The sequence below is a fragment of the Struthio camelus genome, chromosome 2 (genome assembly GCF_040807025.1).
Source record: "Struthio camelus isolate bStrCam1 chromosome 2, bStrCam1.hap1, whole genome shotgun sequence".
Lineage (NCBI taxonomy): Eukaryota > Metazoa > Chordata > Aves > Struthioniformes > Struthionidae > Struthio > Struthio camelus.
In genome coordinates, this window is record NC_090943.1 from 131069032 (window position 1) to 131087234 (window position 18203).

General features: G+C 44.8%; 1 protein-coding gene across 1 annotated transcript in view; it reads left to right on the forward strand.

Moving 5' to 3' along the window:
• Nucleotides 1–2361: 2361 nt before the first annotated feature.
• The window catches only part of SLCO5A1 (solute carrier organic anion transporter family member 5A1), an 83860-nt gene continuing 68018 nt past the window's right edge, over nt 2362–18203 (forward strand). Inside the window, exon 1 of the mRNA XM_009668371.2 lies at nt 2362–3286. Within this exon, the coding sequence (XP_009666666.2) occupies nt 2362–3286 (925 nt within the window). The remainder of the gene's footprint in view (nt 3287–18203) is intronic.

Here is an 18203-nt window from a genome sequence, read left to right on the forward strand (position 1 = left end):
AAAGCCCTGAAGACTAGCTCTTCAAAAATGTGTAGGATATTATATGTCTTTGGTGTATTCTTCCAGACTAGTTTTTGGTAAAACTTGGGTCCATAGAGGACTATCTCATCACTTCACCACATCACTTCACTATCTCATCACTGTCAAACCACAAATCTAATAATTTGTAGGACTGTCTAGATTCTCTTACAAAATAATCGAGAGGAAAATAAACTATTGTGATTCAAGCCATACCACAACCTGAGAGAAGGGGATTAAGAAATACTATGAGAAACTTACTCCATACTACTTTTTGCCAGGCTTTGTGCACATTTTCCACTTTTGGAGATAGCTTGTGTTGGAAGCAAGACCCCGGACAAGGCGTCAGCTGCCCTGATCTGCTTTCTTCCTAAAAATAAACTTCATTCTTCTCAATTTTCAACAGATGAGGTACCACAATCCGACTATTTCATTACCTTTGACAAAACAAGATGCGCTGCTGCAACACCAAGCGACACCCTACATTACAGCCAGAACTGCCAGCCGCAGGTCCGTTTTGCGGGGCGCTCCGCTTACTTGTCCCACCACGGACGCGGAGTTGCAGAGCTCGGCGGCTCCGCGGGGCAGGGGCAGGGGCAGGGGCAGGGGCAGGGGCAGGGGCAATGCCGCGCCGGGCGGACACTCATTTATACACCAGCCGGGGAAAGGGGTGTGTGGGGGGGGGGGAGGGGGGGGGAAGTTCTGTAAACTCTTGCGCATCGATGTAACTTAAAAGATTTAACCTCTTTTTTACAAATTCGTGGGCTGCAGGAGGCGCAGCCACTCTGCCCGCTGTGTGCCACCGGGCCCCGGGCAGCGCGGTTTCGGGGGCCCGGCAGCGGCGGCCGCACCGCCCTGCTCCGCGGTGGGGGGCGCGGGCGGGTGAGGCGGCGGGCGGGTGCGGGCCGGGCGCGCCTGCGCTCCGCTGCGCTGCCCGGGGAGGCGGCGGCGGCGGCCGGGGGCACGGCGCGCTGGGTGACAGCCCGGGCCGGGGCCGGGGGCGCGGGGTTGCCCGGCTCAGCCGCGGGCGGCCAGAGGCGGCGGCGGCCCCGCCGCAGCCACGGTGAGTAGCCCGGTCTGTTTTGTTCGCGGGAGGGGGCCCCGTTGCGACCCCCGCCGGTGTCGCCGCGCCTTGCCCCGGTGCCTCCCTCCCGGCGGCGGCGGCGGGGTGGCCGGGGGTGGCGGTCGCCGCGCCGGGGCTATTGTCACCCCCGCCGCCCCCCGCCCGCTCGCTGCCCGTCGGTCCCCGTGCGCGGCTTGCGCGGGGCTGGAGGCAGCAGCGAGACAAAAGCGGACAAAGGAGAGGAAACGCGGGCGTATTCCGCGGCTGGGGTAGGCAGGGCTCGGGCGCGCAGCTACAGATGTGCTCGGCGGTTGTGTGCGTGTGTGGGCGTGCGTGCGGGGAGGGAGGGAGCGCGGCGGGGGGAGTCGTGCGCGCACATTTGCACATGGGTGCACCCTGGCTCGCCCCCGGGGGTGCCCGGAGCCGGCGCCCCCCTGCATCGCTCCCGCCCGGCTTTGTCCCCCTCTCCTCCGCCCGCTCCCCCTGCCCTGCCCGGGGCCGCTGGGCGGTTGTAACGGGACTATTTTTTCAGCGTGTTTATTTTTAGGCTTGCAAATAAAGGGCTTGGCACGGCGACCTTTCGCTGTCGCATCGGGCTCCAAATGAAAGGGTCGCGGGCTGCCCGAGGCCCCTGGACATAGACGTCCACCCCTGCTCTTACGTAAACCCGGGCCATGTGCCACCCCACGGACCCGCTCCCGGGGCGTTCTGCCGTCCTCCCCTCTGGGGTTGGGGGGGGGGAGAGGGGGGCTGGGGCGGGGGCTCCCGGGTGCTGCCCGCAGTCGCCAGAGGGGCGGGGAGGCACGGAGGGAGGGAGGCGGCCGGGCGCGCTGGGCTCCGCGCCGCTGACCTGCCGCCCTTGCTCTCGGCCCGCAGGTCGGCAGCCGCCAGCGGAGGTCTGTCAGCGCGGGCCGCGGCGCCCAGGCAGCAGGATGCGGGCGGCGGAGCGGCGGCGGCGGCGGCGACAGCGGCCGGCGCCCCCCGCCCGCGACGGGGCCGGCGCCGGGGCTCCCCGCGGCTGAGCGCGGCCCCTCGAGCATGTGCGGCCGGCCAGCGGCAGCCGCCGGGCCCTGGAGCCACAGCCAGCGAGGATGGAGCCACAAAGGACTTTGGCTGACACGTGCGCCGGGGCGGCCGGCGGCCGGCGTTAGAGCCACCCCCGTCCCCTCCCCTCGCTCCCTCCCCGCTATGCTGCCCGGCCGCCGGCCGCCTCGGCGCGCCCGGCCCGACGCCGCGATGCAGCCGAGCCGGCTGCTGTGAGGCCGGTGCCGCGCGCGGAGATGGCGACGCCGCAGAGCCCCGCGCAGCGGCGCCCCGCGGCCGAGCCGCCGCCGGCGGGGGGCCGGGCCGAGGCGCCGCGCTGCCGCAGCCTGCCGGCGCTCAGCGCGGCGGCGCCGCGGGGCCGCCGGGCCGCGCTCGCCTCCCCCCTGGCGGCCGGGGGCGACGGCGGCGGCCGCTGCCCGCCCAGCTCCGCCGCGGCGGCGGCTCCCGCGGGCGGCCCGGGCCCGGACCCGGCGGCCGGCGAGGGGGCTGCCGTCGGGGCCGCGCGGGCCGCGGCGGTGGGCAGCTGCCCTCGGAGGACGGGCGGCGGGGGTGCCCCCGGCGTGCCCCCGGCCGCCCCGCTGCTGGGCCTGCCCGCCGGAGCGTGCCTCAGGGCCGCGCTGGCCGACTCGCGCTTCTTCTTGGTGTGCATGTGCTTCCTGACCTTCATCCAGTCCCTCATGGTCTCCGGCTACCTGAGCAGCGTCATCACCACCATCGAGAGGAGATACAGCCTGAAGAGCTCGGAGTCGGGGCTGCTGGTCAGCTGTTTCGACATCGGGAGCCTGGTGGTGGTGGTGTTCATCAGCTACTTCGGGGGGCGCGGACGGAGGCCGCTCTGGCTGGCCGTAGGTGGGTTTTTCATTGCGCTGGGGGCTGCGCTTTTTTCGTTACCTCACTTCATCTCTCCGCCGTACCAGATCCAGGAACTGAACTCCTCCGTCAGTAACGAGGGCTTGTGCATGACTGGCAATAACACCGCCAAAGAGCCGCTGGATTCGCCGGCCTGTGTCAAGGACTCTGGCGGAAACGATCACTCCCTCTATGTAGCTTTATTCATTTGTGCCCAAATCCTCATTGGCATGGGCTCGACACCCATCTATACCTTGGGACCAACCTACTTAGATGACAATGTCAAGAAAGAAAACGCCTCGCTTTACCTAGGTAAGGCAGCTAAGTGAAGGGTGCTTTGAAACGCTAAAAAACACATCTTTCCAAGGTGTTCCAGTTAAAGGCACTTCTGCTCTGTGCCTTCTGTACTGTGGTGGTGCTAGGCTTTCCTTTTCAAGTAAACTTTGAAGTAAACTTGCCGCGCTTTCCTGTTTTATAATATTTTCTTCCCTTCATTACGGAACTGTGAACAGCAGTAACAGGTGAAACTAACAGTGTGTGCGTAAAAGTGACTGTACTCGCACCCTCCAGGGTGCGGGATAAGGTATCAGGGAATCAGAGACGGCTGCTTTCTCTCATGCTTTTCAGGACTTGGCATTAGCAGGTAACCTCTTCAGGGAGCCCTTTTAAAGCTAACCGTGCCCCTTCATTTTTTTTTGCTAATACAGAAGCAATATATTTCTAAATTTTGATCAGCCTGCTTTTAGCCTGGAGTCACTATAACAATAATGTTTTATAGCATAATGTTTTATAATGTTTCGAAAGATCAGCCGTGTTTTACTTTTGCAGCGTTTATTTATCTATAATAAGCAATGAATTGTGGCGGTCCTTAGTAAATCGTCTGGGAGCTAAGAATGAGTTAAAAGCGTTGATAAAACAGAAAGTAAAACCTTCACTGGAGCTCAAATGACACTTATCAAAGTGACACTCCTCCTATCTGTTAATAGCTAGCACCTGGCTTTTGGCAGATACAGATGCTCCCATTGAAAGTCATTCTTACCATGTGGAAAGGGGTTTCTCACATAACTGGCTACCAAACTCTTCTGGTGGTTAGAGGTTATAACTAACAGCATAACTTCCTTATAGTGTGCATAAGAAGGTTCACTGGCCTCTGAATTTATGTTAGTATCTTAGATAATTTTATGAGCAATGAATCTCACTCTGACAGATAGCTTTCAAATAAGGGGAGGCACTTACTGGTCTGAGAGAACTACTAAATGGTTTTGGATGCTCAGCATTACCATTTTCAGTTGATCTTTGGGATAGCCTTGGATACAATCATTCTATCTTGATCATCTTAGTAAGCGAAAGTAGTAGAGCTGGATCAGTATTTTTATATTCCTTTTGACCAGTTCTCCAGCAATTTGACTGTTCCCTGAACCATTGTAAAGCCAGTTCTATGTGCAATGTCTTGAGAAAGCCTGAGGCATTGTTGGTTTTCAGAAGGAAAGATAGTATTACCTGTATTTTTTCTGTCCTTTTCACAGCACTCCTACTCTGCCTGAAGAAATATTGAATAGGCAACCAAGTATTTTCCCTCTCTCCTTCTCCTTTGAGAAAGGTTAACTGGTACAGAAATTTAAATTGACCAGGAATCAACTTTATTAGCACTAAGAAAAAAGTAAAAATAAATCTTCTTGTTAAGATTTGTATCTGTAGTTTGGAACAGCGGAAAGGGGACCAAAACTTTTGCTGATAGATGATTTCACACAGTCCTCAAAAACCTCAAGGAAAGAAAAAGGAAGTGGAGTGGCTGTAGAAGAAGACTGGAGGGTGAAAGAGATGAGCAGTGTCAGAGGAGGAGGAAAGTCCTCGCCAAAGGGGGAAGCAAGGTCGGGCTTCTGAAATCCTCATGCACCAGAGAAACCGTGCTCGCTACTGAAGTGCTCCTAGCAAAATTTTATTACAATTACATTGTTACAAATGATTCAGATAACTGTTAATTGTTGCGAAGATCGCCTTTAAAGTTAACAAAGGTAAAAGCACGCTAGCAGCTGCTCAGAGACTGACTGTATGTGACCCATAGCTAGGGACTTGAGTTCAGCTCTGAGCTACACTGGGAATGCCATCACAGATTCAAAGTCCATAAGTAGTGATTCAGAAAAGTAAAGATTAGATATCCAACTAAAGTATAAATGAAAAATGTACACCAGCTATCCAGCTGTGCAGGGCTCATAGTGAGAAGAATTAAAATGAGCACGTTCAGTAAAATATATCACTTCCTTTCAGTCTTTAAGCCACACAGGGCTGGAAGTAAGTGTTGCTTTCTGTTGGAAACCATGACGTTGTGAGCTCTTTGATTAGCCTGAAATTCTGAGGAAACTTTTTAACTAGTTCAGGTTTGAGTATTTATCTCTCTTTAGACTTAGGCCCGTGACTTTTTGAGGCACAGAAGTAAAATCTGAGTTGGGGGGCATGGGGGGAAGAATATCATCTGGCACATTGGTGTGAACAAACATGGTTTTTGAATCATCTCAGAGGTTTGGAAAGTGCCATGTCCTGCGAGGATGGATGCATGGGTAGAGGGGCAGGGGACAAAATCAATATGGCTAGGGCACGACTCTGCCACTCAGTCACCACCACGTCTGACGTTATGCAATATTCATTTCTCGAGGCAGCATGGTTTTATTACTGGGGCAAGTTATGCAAATGATATCAGAATGTAAAATACCTCTATGCATGTAGACATGAGCAAATGAAAAGTATAGTACTGGGCCGTGGAAGTTCAGAAATTTTGAAAAGAAAAGAAAGCCTAGTGAAACAGATCCAATTCACATGAGAATGTGTCTCAGTGAAGACAGTTAAGTTTGGGAAAAAAATTAGTATCCTCTAACTCAAAATGGAAAGTCATTAACATATTTGTTTGTAGCATGCTTGCATTGCACTCTTTTTTTTCTGAGAGTTAACAAACAGGTATACATATATTCAAATGAGAAGCATTTGTGTACAAGCATACATGTTATAAAAGTTCCATAGAGCTGCAAATTTTAAGACTTCTTTACAACTCTTTAAGTTTTCTCACTAATTGTAGGTCAGTAAACACCCCTCAGTATCACTAATCCTAATTCTGCAAAAACTCACCTTATGTGGCTGTGGAAGCTATTTTATTTTCCAAGTTAATCCAGCTCAGGGCTCGAGTGGCACTAGCATATCCTCTTAAGTATAGGCATGCAAGCTCAATGTGGACAGCTGTTTTAACATTCCTGGCTGGAAGTCCTGCTCTCAAAAAACATATTTGATGTGTATGCCTAGTCTCTTGGCTGCCTACACTTAAGTCCATCTGTCAGGGTGGCACAATGCCAGTTTACAAGGTGGTATGTTGTTTTTAGTAGGACAAAGGTGCCAGGCAGTGATGCGTGCATTTGGGCCACTTGCATAGCGATAGCGATAGCGATGTGCAGGAAGCTTTTTCTTTGTGAAGGCAGCGCTACCTTTGTTTCCTCATGCCCTTATACCTGTTGATGCTTTGATACCATAATGCTAACTGTGAGAAAATGTATAATATTAGACAGGTCATAATTGTAACAGATTCCTAGGAAATATGAGAAGAACTGGCTCTCTTAATCACAAATCATCCCAAATCGTACTTGCACACTTTGTCTCAAGACTGTGCAATCACTACACTGTTTTTTGTGCCTTTCCCTTCTATGCTTTGCTGCAAAGTAGCATGTCTACAGTCAGTTGCCTGCCATATACAGGTTTCCTTTTTGTTATGTTAGGGTAAAATTCCATGTATTTCATTTGGAATCAAACTGGATTTCATAAGTCCTTTTTTGTACTCTTGATGGTGTTTCTGCTGTCAAATTCTAAAACTTAACTTAAACCCAGTGCATTTTTCTGCAGATCCAGTAGATTGTCTTGAATAGCTTTTGTGAGTTTACCTTGTGATTGTAATGTGGATTATAAAAGCTGCTCCTAAAATTAACAGTGGCACTTGGAAAGGGGACGTTTATAAGCAGCATTATAGTGCCTGAATAGTTTTCAAAATGTCTTGCTTGTTTTGCCAATAATTATTGCAATAAAAAGGAATTTACTTTGAAAATATATGCATAGAAAGACAATATTAGTTTTTACAGAAATATTGCATTAATAAATACATGTCGCCATGCAGGAATGCCTTTTACCTGTGCCCACCAAAAATGAGTAGTGGATGAATGATTGTCTTTGCTAAGGATGCTGCGCTGTCAGATTCCAGAATTGTATAAGCTGGTTATGAAGGGCTGTGAGGAAAAGGTCTAAGCCAGTTTAATTTAATGCAAGCTCTCCTTGGTTTTGAGAACACAGAATAATTACAAATGCAAAGATAGAACTTTTATGAGAGAATATATGAAATATTGGGTAAACCTGTTTAAATGTGGTTGGTAGAGATCATGGTATGAAAGCCAGAAAACAAAGCCGTTTCCTAACCTGAAGGAAGAATAAATATTTAGACTGGTTTCAGAAATACTTGGACTCTGGCTTTGTTTTTGCGGGGATCATTTGTGGGCTGCTATTTCTAACATTAGATAAGCCATTTCAGTGTGACTGTACTCTGTGTGGAAACCGCCGCCTTAGCAGTATTTTATAACTGCCTACCCAGTGTACCTGTCATGTTTTTTTACAGTCTGCTCAAAAGCCTGTACATATGTTTATAATTCTTTTAGTTATATTTACTATATTTCTAGTTATATCTGCCACTAGATCCACTTCCCACCTGGAGGGAGACGGAAGGACGAATAGCTTCATGCACTTCCTCGGAAACACTATGCCTTTGCCTGCTGAGTCCCGGGGCAGAGCGTGGCTGTTAAGTGAACTGGGTCTCTGTAATGCACCGTTTCCTGCATGTAGGCGTGGGAGGCACGGGATCATTGTGCCGCTTGGATTGACTTGTTTTGCCCTGGACACTTTTGGGGTTATGCTGTCAAGCGGTGGATGCCAGTGGAGGACAAGAGCTGGAGCCTGGTGAGGGCGTTTCGTCCTTTATATGTACGCTGTGAGATCACTGAGGTTTTCCGAGAGAGAATCAGCTTTCCAGCTGAACAGGAGGGACAGTCTGGGGGGAGTGAGACAGCTGACCAGTACTGCAGTTTATTCTCACCATTCAGCCTGTGACCACTCATGAAACACAGTGAATATGCTTCATGCTATCGAATACCGGGAAAGGCTAGTTCCTACATGGCTTTCTCAGCATTGATCCGTATAATTGGTAAACCCTACAAACATAGTAGTACATTTATTTGTTGCAACATCCCTGTGAGCAAGCTATATTTTATGAATCAAAAGGACATTGAAGCTGAAACTAGCAAAAATGTGGAATGTTTTTATTGCTTGCTGTATTTCACACGTGGAAGAGCAGCATGCTGAGATTTAGTCCTGAAATACACTTGAGTGAAAGCCGCATCTTGGTTTAGCCAAAGGCTGACTATAAAAATGGGCCCATCAGCCATCTTCTCTAGAAACCTGTCCTTGCTTTGTTTGCACAGTCAGCTGGGCAGACTGAGCTGTTGTCCAAAAGCGCTGTGCTCTCAGCTGGGCTTAGCATCTTGAGAAGCCAGTGAAGCGACTGCAGGACTGTTTAAAAGACTTGTGCGTATGTATTCTGCACAGACAGTTTAGCACTCAGAGGGTCCAGTTCAGTATCATGCTTCTCTGGCACTTCTGTAACATTTCTATGTTAAAATGCTGATCAGGCATCAGGCATGATTCCTTATAATTATTTAAAGAACCGCTATGTGGTTTTACTACCCTATATTTTGGCTGAGGTAAGGGAAATAGGTAATTTTTACTTCTCATCTCCACTTTAGTCTCCCGCCACGCAGTGGGATTGATAACAATTTCTTCATAGTGAAATCCTAGACCATCTCTCTTAGTATTTAGAGAAAAGGAGGGTTCTGCAGCCATGCAAGTAATGTGTTCATAAAATGAATTGAATGAGTGCAGTGGGCAGGCTTTCCCCTGAAGTTTTCTAGCTGTGGGATTTAACATCATGAGTGGTGTACGTTCCCCTGCATTGTCAGTGTAGTGTCCCTTACTTTCATTACTCGGCATTTGTCAAGTGTCAGCCTCTAAGTCTGAAAGCTCCCTTTGCACCTGCTCCTGCTCGGAAATGCTGTTTTCTTGGAGAACAATGCCTTTCTTCTCTCCAGAGCTCCGCTGCAATTCTGATTTAGGCTAACGATGTCCAAACTTGGGTTTCAAGCTTCCCCAGTGAAGCTCGAAAATTTAGACATGGAAGTGGCTGTGAAGCAACAGTTTGTAAATGCCTTTTCCCAGGAACTGAAGGCTTGGGATCTAGTATCCTGTAGCTGGAAACTTTTATCTGTCTGCTTGATGTCCTGACCATTTTGTAAAGGGTCACCAAAACTACTGCTGTTGCAATTGGATTAGATTCTAAATGGATGGAGATGCTTTGTATTTCCTCTAGATTGCCTTAGCTGTCATTCGGTAGCTACTTCACTACCTAGATTTAATTGCCGTGAAGAGCTTATACAGCCAAAAGAGAGTAGAAAGTCAGCTGACTTGTTAATTGAAAGTTAAGCAGACCGGAATTCTCTCTACCGTCTCATTCAAAGATACATAGCTTTCTGCCTTTGCTGCATAGGTAATACAGGCAGTTACACAAAACAAACTTGACCTGCTGTTTCTCCATGAAAAAAATTTTGATCAGGGAATGCTTGAAGTAGGGGAATGGGTTCCATCTATTCATTCTGAAAGGGCAGAGAAGTAATTCAACCATATTAGAATCTTTCTGTAGCCTCACATTTTCTTTTTTAGTCTATTGTAAGTCTTTTTTCATCATGGGAGCATTTTTAAAAGCCTTTATTACACTTAGGAAGCATCAACTCAGTTTTACTTTTTTCATTTTTTAAATGCTTTTTACATGTCTTTTGAAAATGATTCTACTGTAAGACATGACCCTACAAAAAAATGGCACATTCTTCACTCAGTCCCTGGCATAGTTGTTACTCCTGATGACTGTAGTGGTAAGAGTGGGATTTAGTTATGAGTCTCACAGCTGAGAGAATAGAAGATTGCCCTTGGACTCTAAAGGCAGAGCAAGCTGAATTATCTTCCTTCCTGTGAATCATCACCAGAATTGCCAGAGTTTCAGCTCCAAGTCCAAGGGTGCCTCTACAAACCCATCAGCAGCTACAGGGGACGTTAGGGCTGTAGCCTGAGTCCCTGAAACAGCACAGATGGAAGAGGGGATTGGTTTCCCTAGGGAACCCCTAGAAGTGATGGCTCTGCACAAGAAGTGAAGAACTGTCTGCCTTTTGAGTCTTAACTGCAGTTTCATTGAGAACTTGTCTTTGTAATGAAGTCAATTTAGGTTACAAGTTGATTGCTTCTCCTAACTGAATTTAGGAGATAGGTCTTCCCCCTTCCCCCCCCCCCCCCCCAGCACTACAGTGCTTTCAGCACAACTTGTTTGGACTATCTGGGCGCTTTGGCTGGAGTTAGCAAAGTTTATGACAAAGGGCCGCTCTGCAGCATGTATGCAAGCTCATTTCCCTTGAGTCAGCCAGTTCCATACCTCAACCCCTTCCAAGTGCCCAGAAGAAAGAAAGAGAACTTTTTTCATGGTGGGAAAGAATATGTCAGTGTATTACAGCAGAGAGAACTACGGGTCATGTCCTGCTTTGTAGCTGGGTAGTTGGGAGTTTGTGCGTCTGTTGTGCTGTCACAAGGCCAGAAATTCATATACGCTGGGTAATGCTACACTGGGTAGTGCTAACAGGAGACTTAGGGAACCCTGGTCTTTCCTTTTCCCTTTCCTAGTTCTTTCTCTTCTGTTTGGAAGAGAGGCAGCTAGAGAAAAAGTGTATGTTTACACTTGTGATTTGAACGAGTTGACATAAGAATTACTGAAAGAAAATAGACATGAACTAAATCTTATGAAGTACTTGCAAAACAGTATTGCATGTTAACTAATTCTGTACCTCTGTTCTGTTCCTCTTCGATTCTCATCTTCATTTTCAATATAGCTTCTTTTTCAGTAGCTTTCATTTTTATTGTTGGTTTGTTGGGGTATTTTTGGTTGCTCCCATTTTTTTCCCTGCACATATTGATTTTAACACTTTTTTCCCGTTGCACCAAGCTCAGTAGGGCCTTCGAGCTACAGTTTTCATACCCTCTACTCCTATTATCTTCAGTGCTTACAGGATTAGAACGAAAGCTTGAAGGGTATATCAGCGTTTATCTTTTTGAAATCCAGTGCTGCTCTGAAGCTAGGTACCTGATTTTCAGTTGCTTAAATTTAGAAAACTTTTGTTATTAGCAACTACTTGCCATATTTATTTGTCTGCTTTCAATCAATTTCTTGGTAAAGTTGGCAAAAAGTAGATCCTGGATGGATTCTCCTGTGGTTGTATTCTTTCCATTTTGCATTGGTTAAGCTATCCTTTAGAGTCATAATATTTCAGATAATCCATAAATTAGCTGGATGTATCTTCTGATAGAGGCTTTGCTAATAAGGGCATGATATTTGCTGTTTCATATGCTAGCTGTAGGTCACTGCAGCATTTATTTTAGATTTGTTCACAATGTTTTACTTCAGGTGTCGTGTAGGACTGAAAGGTGCCAGAACGCTAAGCCAGGTGCTCTGAATTATGCCTTAGTTACATCTTTTCCTTTTTTCAGTTCCTGCTGAGATTAAAATTTGAAAACCAGGCCTTGCCAGAAGTCATTTTAAGGAGAGCATTTGTGTAGGTAAAACGGAGCAAATTGTAAAATAGTTTTGAGCACACTGTGGTGGCTGGCTGACTGACCTGTTACTCAAAACAGAATGTGTTAAGCAAGCATCTTTTGTGCCTAGAAGATATCTAAAGGAAATACTGTGTAGACTATTATCTGATGTTGCAGTGTGCTAAGTTTTCACTATATTTAAAGCAAAATTGCTAATTTCAGCTCAGTTGTTGACTCAGTAAATTTTGCTATATGTAAGACAACTCAAAACACTACCTTTTTTCACCAAAGATCCCAAAGGAATGAGCTCACAGGTCAGAAACAAGTGAAATTCATCAGAAATGAACACTGAGCAAAAGGAACACTGGGTAGGTCGATTTACTTTTCAACTGAAGAAAAACCAGGCAGGATGAACACCAGAAAGAGGGGAGGGAAGGGAAGGTTTGGCGCCAGCAGCATAGGACGGGCAGTGCCTCTTCCCTTGTGTGGTCCAAGGCGGCTGCGGGGGCTGAGCCACAAGGGCTCCGAACCAGCTGGTGCCTGGTGGTGCCGTGTCCTTCGGAAGAGCTGAAGATGCTGCTTGAAGTTTCTTCAGAGTCCTGGAAAACCCCTGGCGAAGCTGAGGAATTTTAAAGATGGAAAAGTACAGCGCAGCTTTGCTTCCACCCACGCTCTTCTCCCCTGCCAGCCCGGTATTTTCCACTCTTGCCTGATATGTCCCTCCTGGCCAGCGTGCCCACCACAGACTGTAGAATCCCTGATATTTTAGTAGCTGGGATTTTAAAAATAATAACAGAATAGTCTGCCAGTGTGTGATTTTAGTCTGAATTTATGTTTCAGTTTGTTACTTCGTTCCAGTGAGTGAAATAGAAGTTTAATAGTGAGTGTAATCTCCTGAAGTACAGATAAGTTCAGTAATTTCAAAAAGTAAAATGCTCAGCTATTATGGGAGGCCACTACATAATATTATGGGTTCTAATTTCTGTAAACCTGATGGGCAATTTTTATCAGCTTGATTTAATACAGCTGTCTAGTGACAGAAATAGTGAGGGCATCCCCAAGGAAATTTTGTCATCATGGGGGAATATAGATAATACATGAGGTTTTGAGTCTGCAATATGTTAGCACTGATGTGCACGATTTCAGACATTAATCTGGTAAGTTACACAATTGGCCTGAAATACGTATGTTAGAAAATTAAGTTTCTTTTTAATGGCATGACTGAGGACAGGAAGTGGGCTTTAGGGTTGTCTGAAACAAGTTTGTGGTATTTTGATACCACACCTGAATTGTAATTGGAGAGATGTTAGTCGTGTTATATAAGGAGAGTAAAAAGGCTCTGAACTCAGCTCTGCATCGCTGGAATGTAATGCCATACCTTAAATAATTTTTCAAAGGCTAAGGAGTGAATTGATGCTCGGAGGAAGAGCCATACTCTAAAATTAGTTCCTATTAGCAAGTGCGCTGTCTTGATTTCTAGAAGCTCTGTATATTCATGGACTTCCGTGACTGAATGTTTCCCCAGGGCAGCGATTATAATGGCAAAGAAACTGCTGGCCTGTGTGGGCTCCTTTGGCTGCAGAAGGAAAGGAAATTAGCTGCGAATAGGTAATAATAGCCACATGTGTACTCCCATGGCTTCTCCAGAAGCACTGCAAGAAGAGAAGGAAGATAAGAACTTCTAAAATGGGAGCCTCCAAATTTAGGACTACTTGTGCACCTGAGCCTATGCAAATGGTAAAAAAAAAAAAAAAAAAAAAAAGTCCTGACTTTATTAGCATTTGCTCCTTGTCTTACTTGATAGCGTTTTAGCAACAGATTTTTGCTTAGACTTGGAAAGTTTTTTGTACTTACTGGGTTTTATGGGTAATTGCTCCAACTTTGGACAGTCAGCAGCTCCATAGACAGCAAGCAGGGAGGCATTTCACCTTGAAATATAAAAAAAACCCAACAGCTGGATAAGGCAACTGCCTGTCAGACAGGCCATTCATGCATTTGTGATAATTAAAAAGATCAGCCTTCTGAGAAATGAGGTAAAACTGATCGACTAGTCCTTGCCAAGCCAGCTAATGGGAAAACAATTGAAAAAGGCTGTTAAACCTACTGAGTCAGAAACCTAGGGTGCATGTACACCTTCTCAGCCAAACGTGAAACTCACTTTACAAGATTCAGTTTACCAGAGAAAAACAGAAGAATGTATAAACTAATATAAGACTCCCTACCCTGATGTAGTTAGAGCAGCTATTACTCTTTTGATAGGTAGTAACATTTTAAGTGTAGACTAGAGTACTCGGATAAGATAAAAATGAACTGCTTATGAGCAAATAGATCTGTAATTATTTTCTCTCCATCTCAGTGCCCCTCTTCCTCCCTCGCCTACAATTAAATCCTACAAAAAGAAGAGCTTACCATGGGTTTGATACAGTGCAATGCTTTGGAGAAAAACTAATGTTCTGATTCTCAGAGTTATACTGCCTGCTTCTATACGTATCTTGAGTATTACGGAGACTAAAGAAAAGATCTGTCATATGTCACAGTTTCAAGGTATGTAAGAAATAACATTTATTGTTGGCCCAAGTCAGGATACTTTGCCTAAGTATTGCATCGGAGTTAACTAGCTTCCTTTAGGAGGAAAAGATGTAACTGGTACAGACTGTGGGAGGACTGCTCAATGGTCATGGCAGAGGAGCTTGATAGCCATGAGGTTTATATTAGCAGATAGACAGCCTACACGACGAGCCAGCTGCTTTTTATTTGAATTGTGCCTGACAGGAAAAAAACGGTGTAGTGTGTTAGGAAAGTAGCAAGTTTCCCTTGTCTCTTTTAATAAAATAACCCAGAGCAGTTAGTTTGTGGTAGTAAACCTAGGCTCTGGGCATAAGGATTTCTTCAAAGTACAGCTGCTGGTCTAAGCAACTCTTCTAGTGCTGGATTAATCCCAGTTTGCATAGCCTGTCCAGAGACATTAGAAGAATTAGTTGCATAATATTAGAAGAGATGAAGAGACTTGCTGCTGTGTCCGAGTCCCTAGCTGCTCTGTTAGGATTACTTTCTGCTGCTTTTGCACTGCCAGTGGCTTGGGAAGGTAATGGAGTTGGGGTACAGAGAGTGAGGTGCAATATGTTATTCTTGTATGCAAAAGACCGAAAAATAATACAATTCAAGACCGAAAAATAATACAATTCTGCCCTTGAACTTAGGCTGTGCTTAAATTAAAAACAAAAGATTTGCTGCTTTTTTGCCTTTTCTTTTTATTCTCTTGAGTAACAAAATGGTGTGGATCTGGGGGAATTGACAGCTGGTTGTTTTTTGATGTGGGAGAACTGACTTGAAGAATATATGTGTGGGTGTGATGAAACAAGACAAGTCTCTCAATACAGCCCCTTGGTTATGTGCTCTTGTTATACGTAGTGCCAAAATAGACAGTAATCCTCTTACGTGGGATTGTGAAGCAAGTAATAATAGAGCACAAGTCAGTGTCATCGGTCCGGAGCTGTTTTTCTGATAAACATATTGTCATTTGTATCTGCTAGACTCTGTAGCACGTCTTAATCTTTCTATTAGCTAAGTCCTTCTTTCCAGCTAGAACTGTTAATGTTTCACAGCAGTAATGTCAACTGCAATCAAGACCTTGTAGTATTCCTGTTTCTAAGTGATGCACTTGCTTTAAAAAGGCCACTGAGATTCTGAGTTGTATAATTCAGCTTATTTCCTAATACGAGAAATTCACGTGAAGGAAAACTGTAAGATCTCTTAGACTGCATAAAATGTTTCAACTGTCTTATGAGGTACCCTGAAAAGATGTGAAGAGATACCATCTGCAGACTGTTCATCTTATTTAAAAAAATAGGAAGTTCTCTACTATACAGCAGGGCACACAGGGTAAGCATGTACTGGAGGAGAGAAGCAATTACCTATGCAACAAGCAGAGTTAGAGCAGAAAGGAGGATCTGGAGGTGTTTATTTAATATTAATATCTTTGTATTTATGAAGGCCAGAGTCATGATAGCTTACTGCTCTCTTGGTCTTGGTTATCTTGATTCTTACGTCGGGCATCAAATAAAAATTTGATTCAGAGAAGCTTTTCAGAAAAGTCAATAAATCACGGCTATCTATAGGCACATTCATATTCCCACTGAAGGTGATGAGAATGTACCTGATATTGAATGGGAGCAGGATCAGATCTGTAAAGCTCTTTCATTTTTTAAACTGCTAACAAATCCTCTTGGGATTTTTATAACAAATTTATTAAGTAATGGGAAATAATGAAAATACATGTGGGTTGTTAAAAATTTGTCAAGTCAGCAAACCAGTCAGGGAAACATAAAGCAGAGTTCCTTTTACATTGTGAAAACAGATTGGGAAAGCGGTGGTGCTTTTTTTTAATTCTGAGTTTGATAGCAAAAGTATTTTTGGTGGAAAAAATGGTTATCAGTATATTTGCATAGCTTGACATTTTGAGATGTATTTTTTCACTTTAATTCTAAATTCCTATTATTCATTTCAATTTGCATTCATTCTTGGGTGGAAAATAAATGAAATGTCCTATTTGAAGACCACTATCTGCATATCTCCTCTTGCTTTGGTTTTCATCCGGTATATTATACCCAGCGTATTTAGACACTGCTAGGAGATCAAAGATTTTTGCATTTGCTCCCATTGAGAATACCATCCCTGTAACTTCAAGCTTACTGTTTTGACATTTTGTAAATATTGCAGTGATGGGTTTCGGCAGAGTATATTAATAAAAGGATGATTATTGTGTTGGCTTACTATATGTGCAGTACCACTAATATAACACAGTTTCAGTTATGCCTGGAATCACAGACAATTAGGATAACTGTAAGAGACCATCTACAGGCTTGTCAATTTTGCTTAGCATTACTTATGTTTAAAAAAGTTAAAAAAAGGTTTAGGTAACTCTATGCCATCTCTTCTTCGGTTAGGTGGTATCTGTTCAAATGGCTTTATTGTTCAGTTTTGGGAGCCAACTTTTGTGTCAAGTAGTATTTAATATATTGTTGTGCAGATTGTCTATTGCTAAATACATTCAGGTTTTACACATATTGTGGAGTTAAAATATTTCTTATTGCATGTTATTACATAGCCAGATAGTGACATATCAAAGTAACTACATACTTTCACCAAGTAATAAATCAAAGTATTGGATTAGGGTCAAAATGTTTAATGATTATGTGTGTCACAAGAAAAAAGCTGAACAAAAACATATGAATTTTGGATTTTCCTATTTTGATGATTTTTTAAGTATATAACACTTCATTTCCTTAGTCATCTGGGATTCTCTCCAGCTGAATGTTATTCATACTGTGGTAATAACTCACAAGTCTGGTAAATGAACATAAATAGTTGAATTCTGAATTACAGGCTTCTTAATACCCTTAATAGCATCAATATTATGTTAATATAATGCCGAAAATGGTTATTTCAGCCTGAATCAGTTCCCCAGTCTCTTTTTCCTTATGGCAGTCCCTTATCTTTGTCAGCCAGTGGATCTGTTTTCATGTCACTCCAGTGTAACTGAAGGCTGCCACAAGAAGACAGGTTTTTCCCTTCCTTGCCTTTTTCTCTTAACTGCAAATACATGTTGTTGTCATTTCCCTTGCTTTGGATTTAATGATTTTGTGACTGCAGTGTGATTCAGACCTACTGGTTTACCCAGCAAAAAACACTCTCACCACCATGGGCAGGAAGAGTTTTTATCAGGGACCAGCTCACTCCCCCAGCTTGTCCCCAGGCTGCCAGTCCGCATGCCGGCAAAGGGGATAGACTGGAGGGTTGCGATGGGTCCAGCTCTCACGACCACCCCCAAGGTAGCAGCCTGCACTTGCACCGAATGACATGTCATGTGAAACCACATGTGGCGCCTTAAGTCACATCTGTCTTCAGTGGTTTATTTGTAGAGCTGAAGAGAAGCAGCTGTAGCAAACATCTGATGTTATATGTGTAAATTTTCAACAACTGCCTAACACCATCACTCCAGTCTTAAGTTTTTTTTTTTTTAAATGAGAGATATTTAGCTGAATAGCTCATATTTTTAGTATTTTGTAAGAGAGGACTTTTGTTTTACAGCATATTTAGAATCAGGACTTATCTTCCCCATGGCACGTCTTCTAGAGAAAGGGACAGCTTTCTTCCTCTTCCTCCTTTGTTTCTTTTCAAGAGTGCACAAATATCTCTTGGAAAAAAAATAGTTGTTTTCCTTACCTTCACTGAGATGGCTGTAAAAGAGATGATTAGCATCATCAGTAGGAGGAAGTTTAAGTTTATTTTTAAAGTGCCGTGGAATGCTGTAGGACATAGTGGAGGCTGTCTGTCTTGCCAGCTACTGTATGAATATTTTAAGAATATTTTCTGTGTAGTTTTTTCATATATTATTGTGAATGTCTGAAGTTTCCACCCTATAGGTAATGGTACATTACCCATTAATATGCTTCTTATATACTTGCAAATATAAATTTGTAAGGTAAATTGTAATTAATAGGAATATATTATTCATTAATATGCT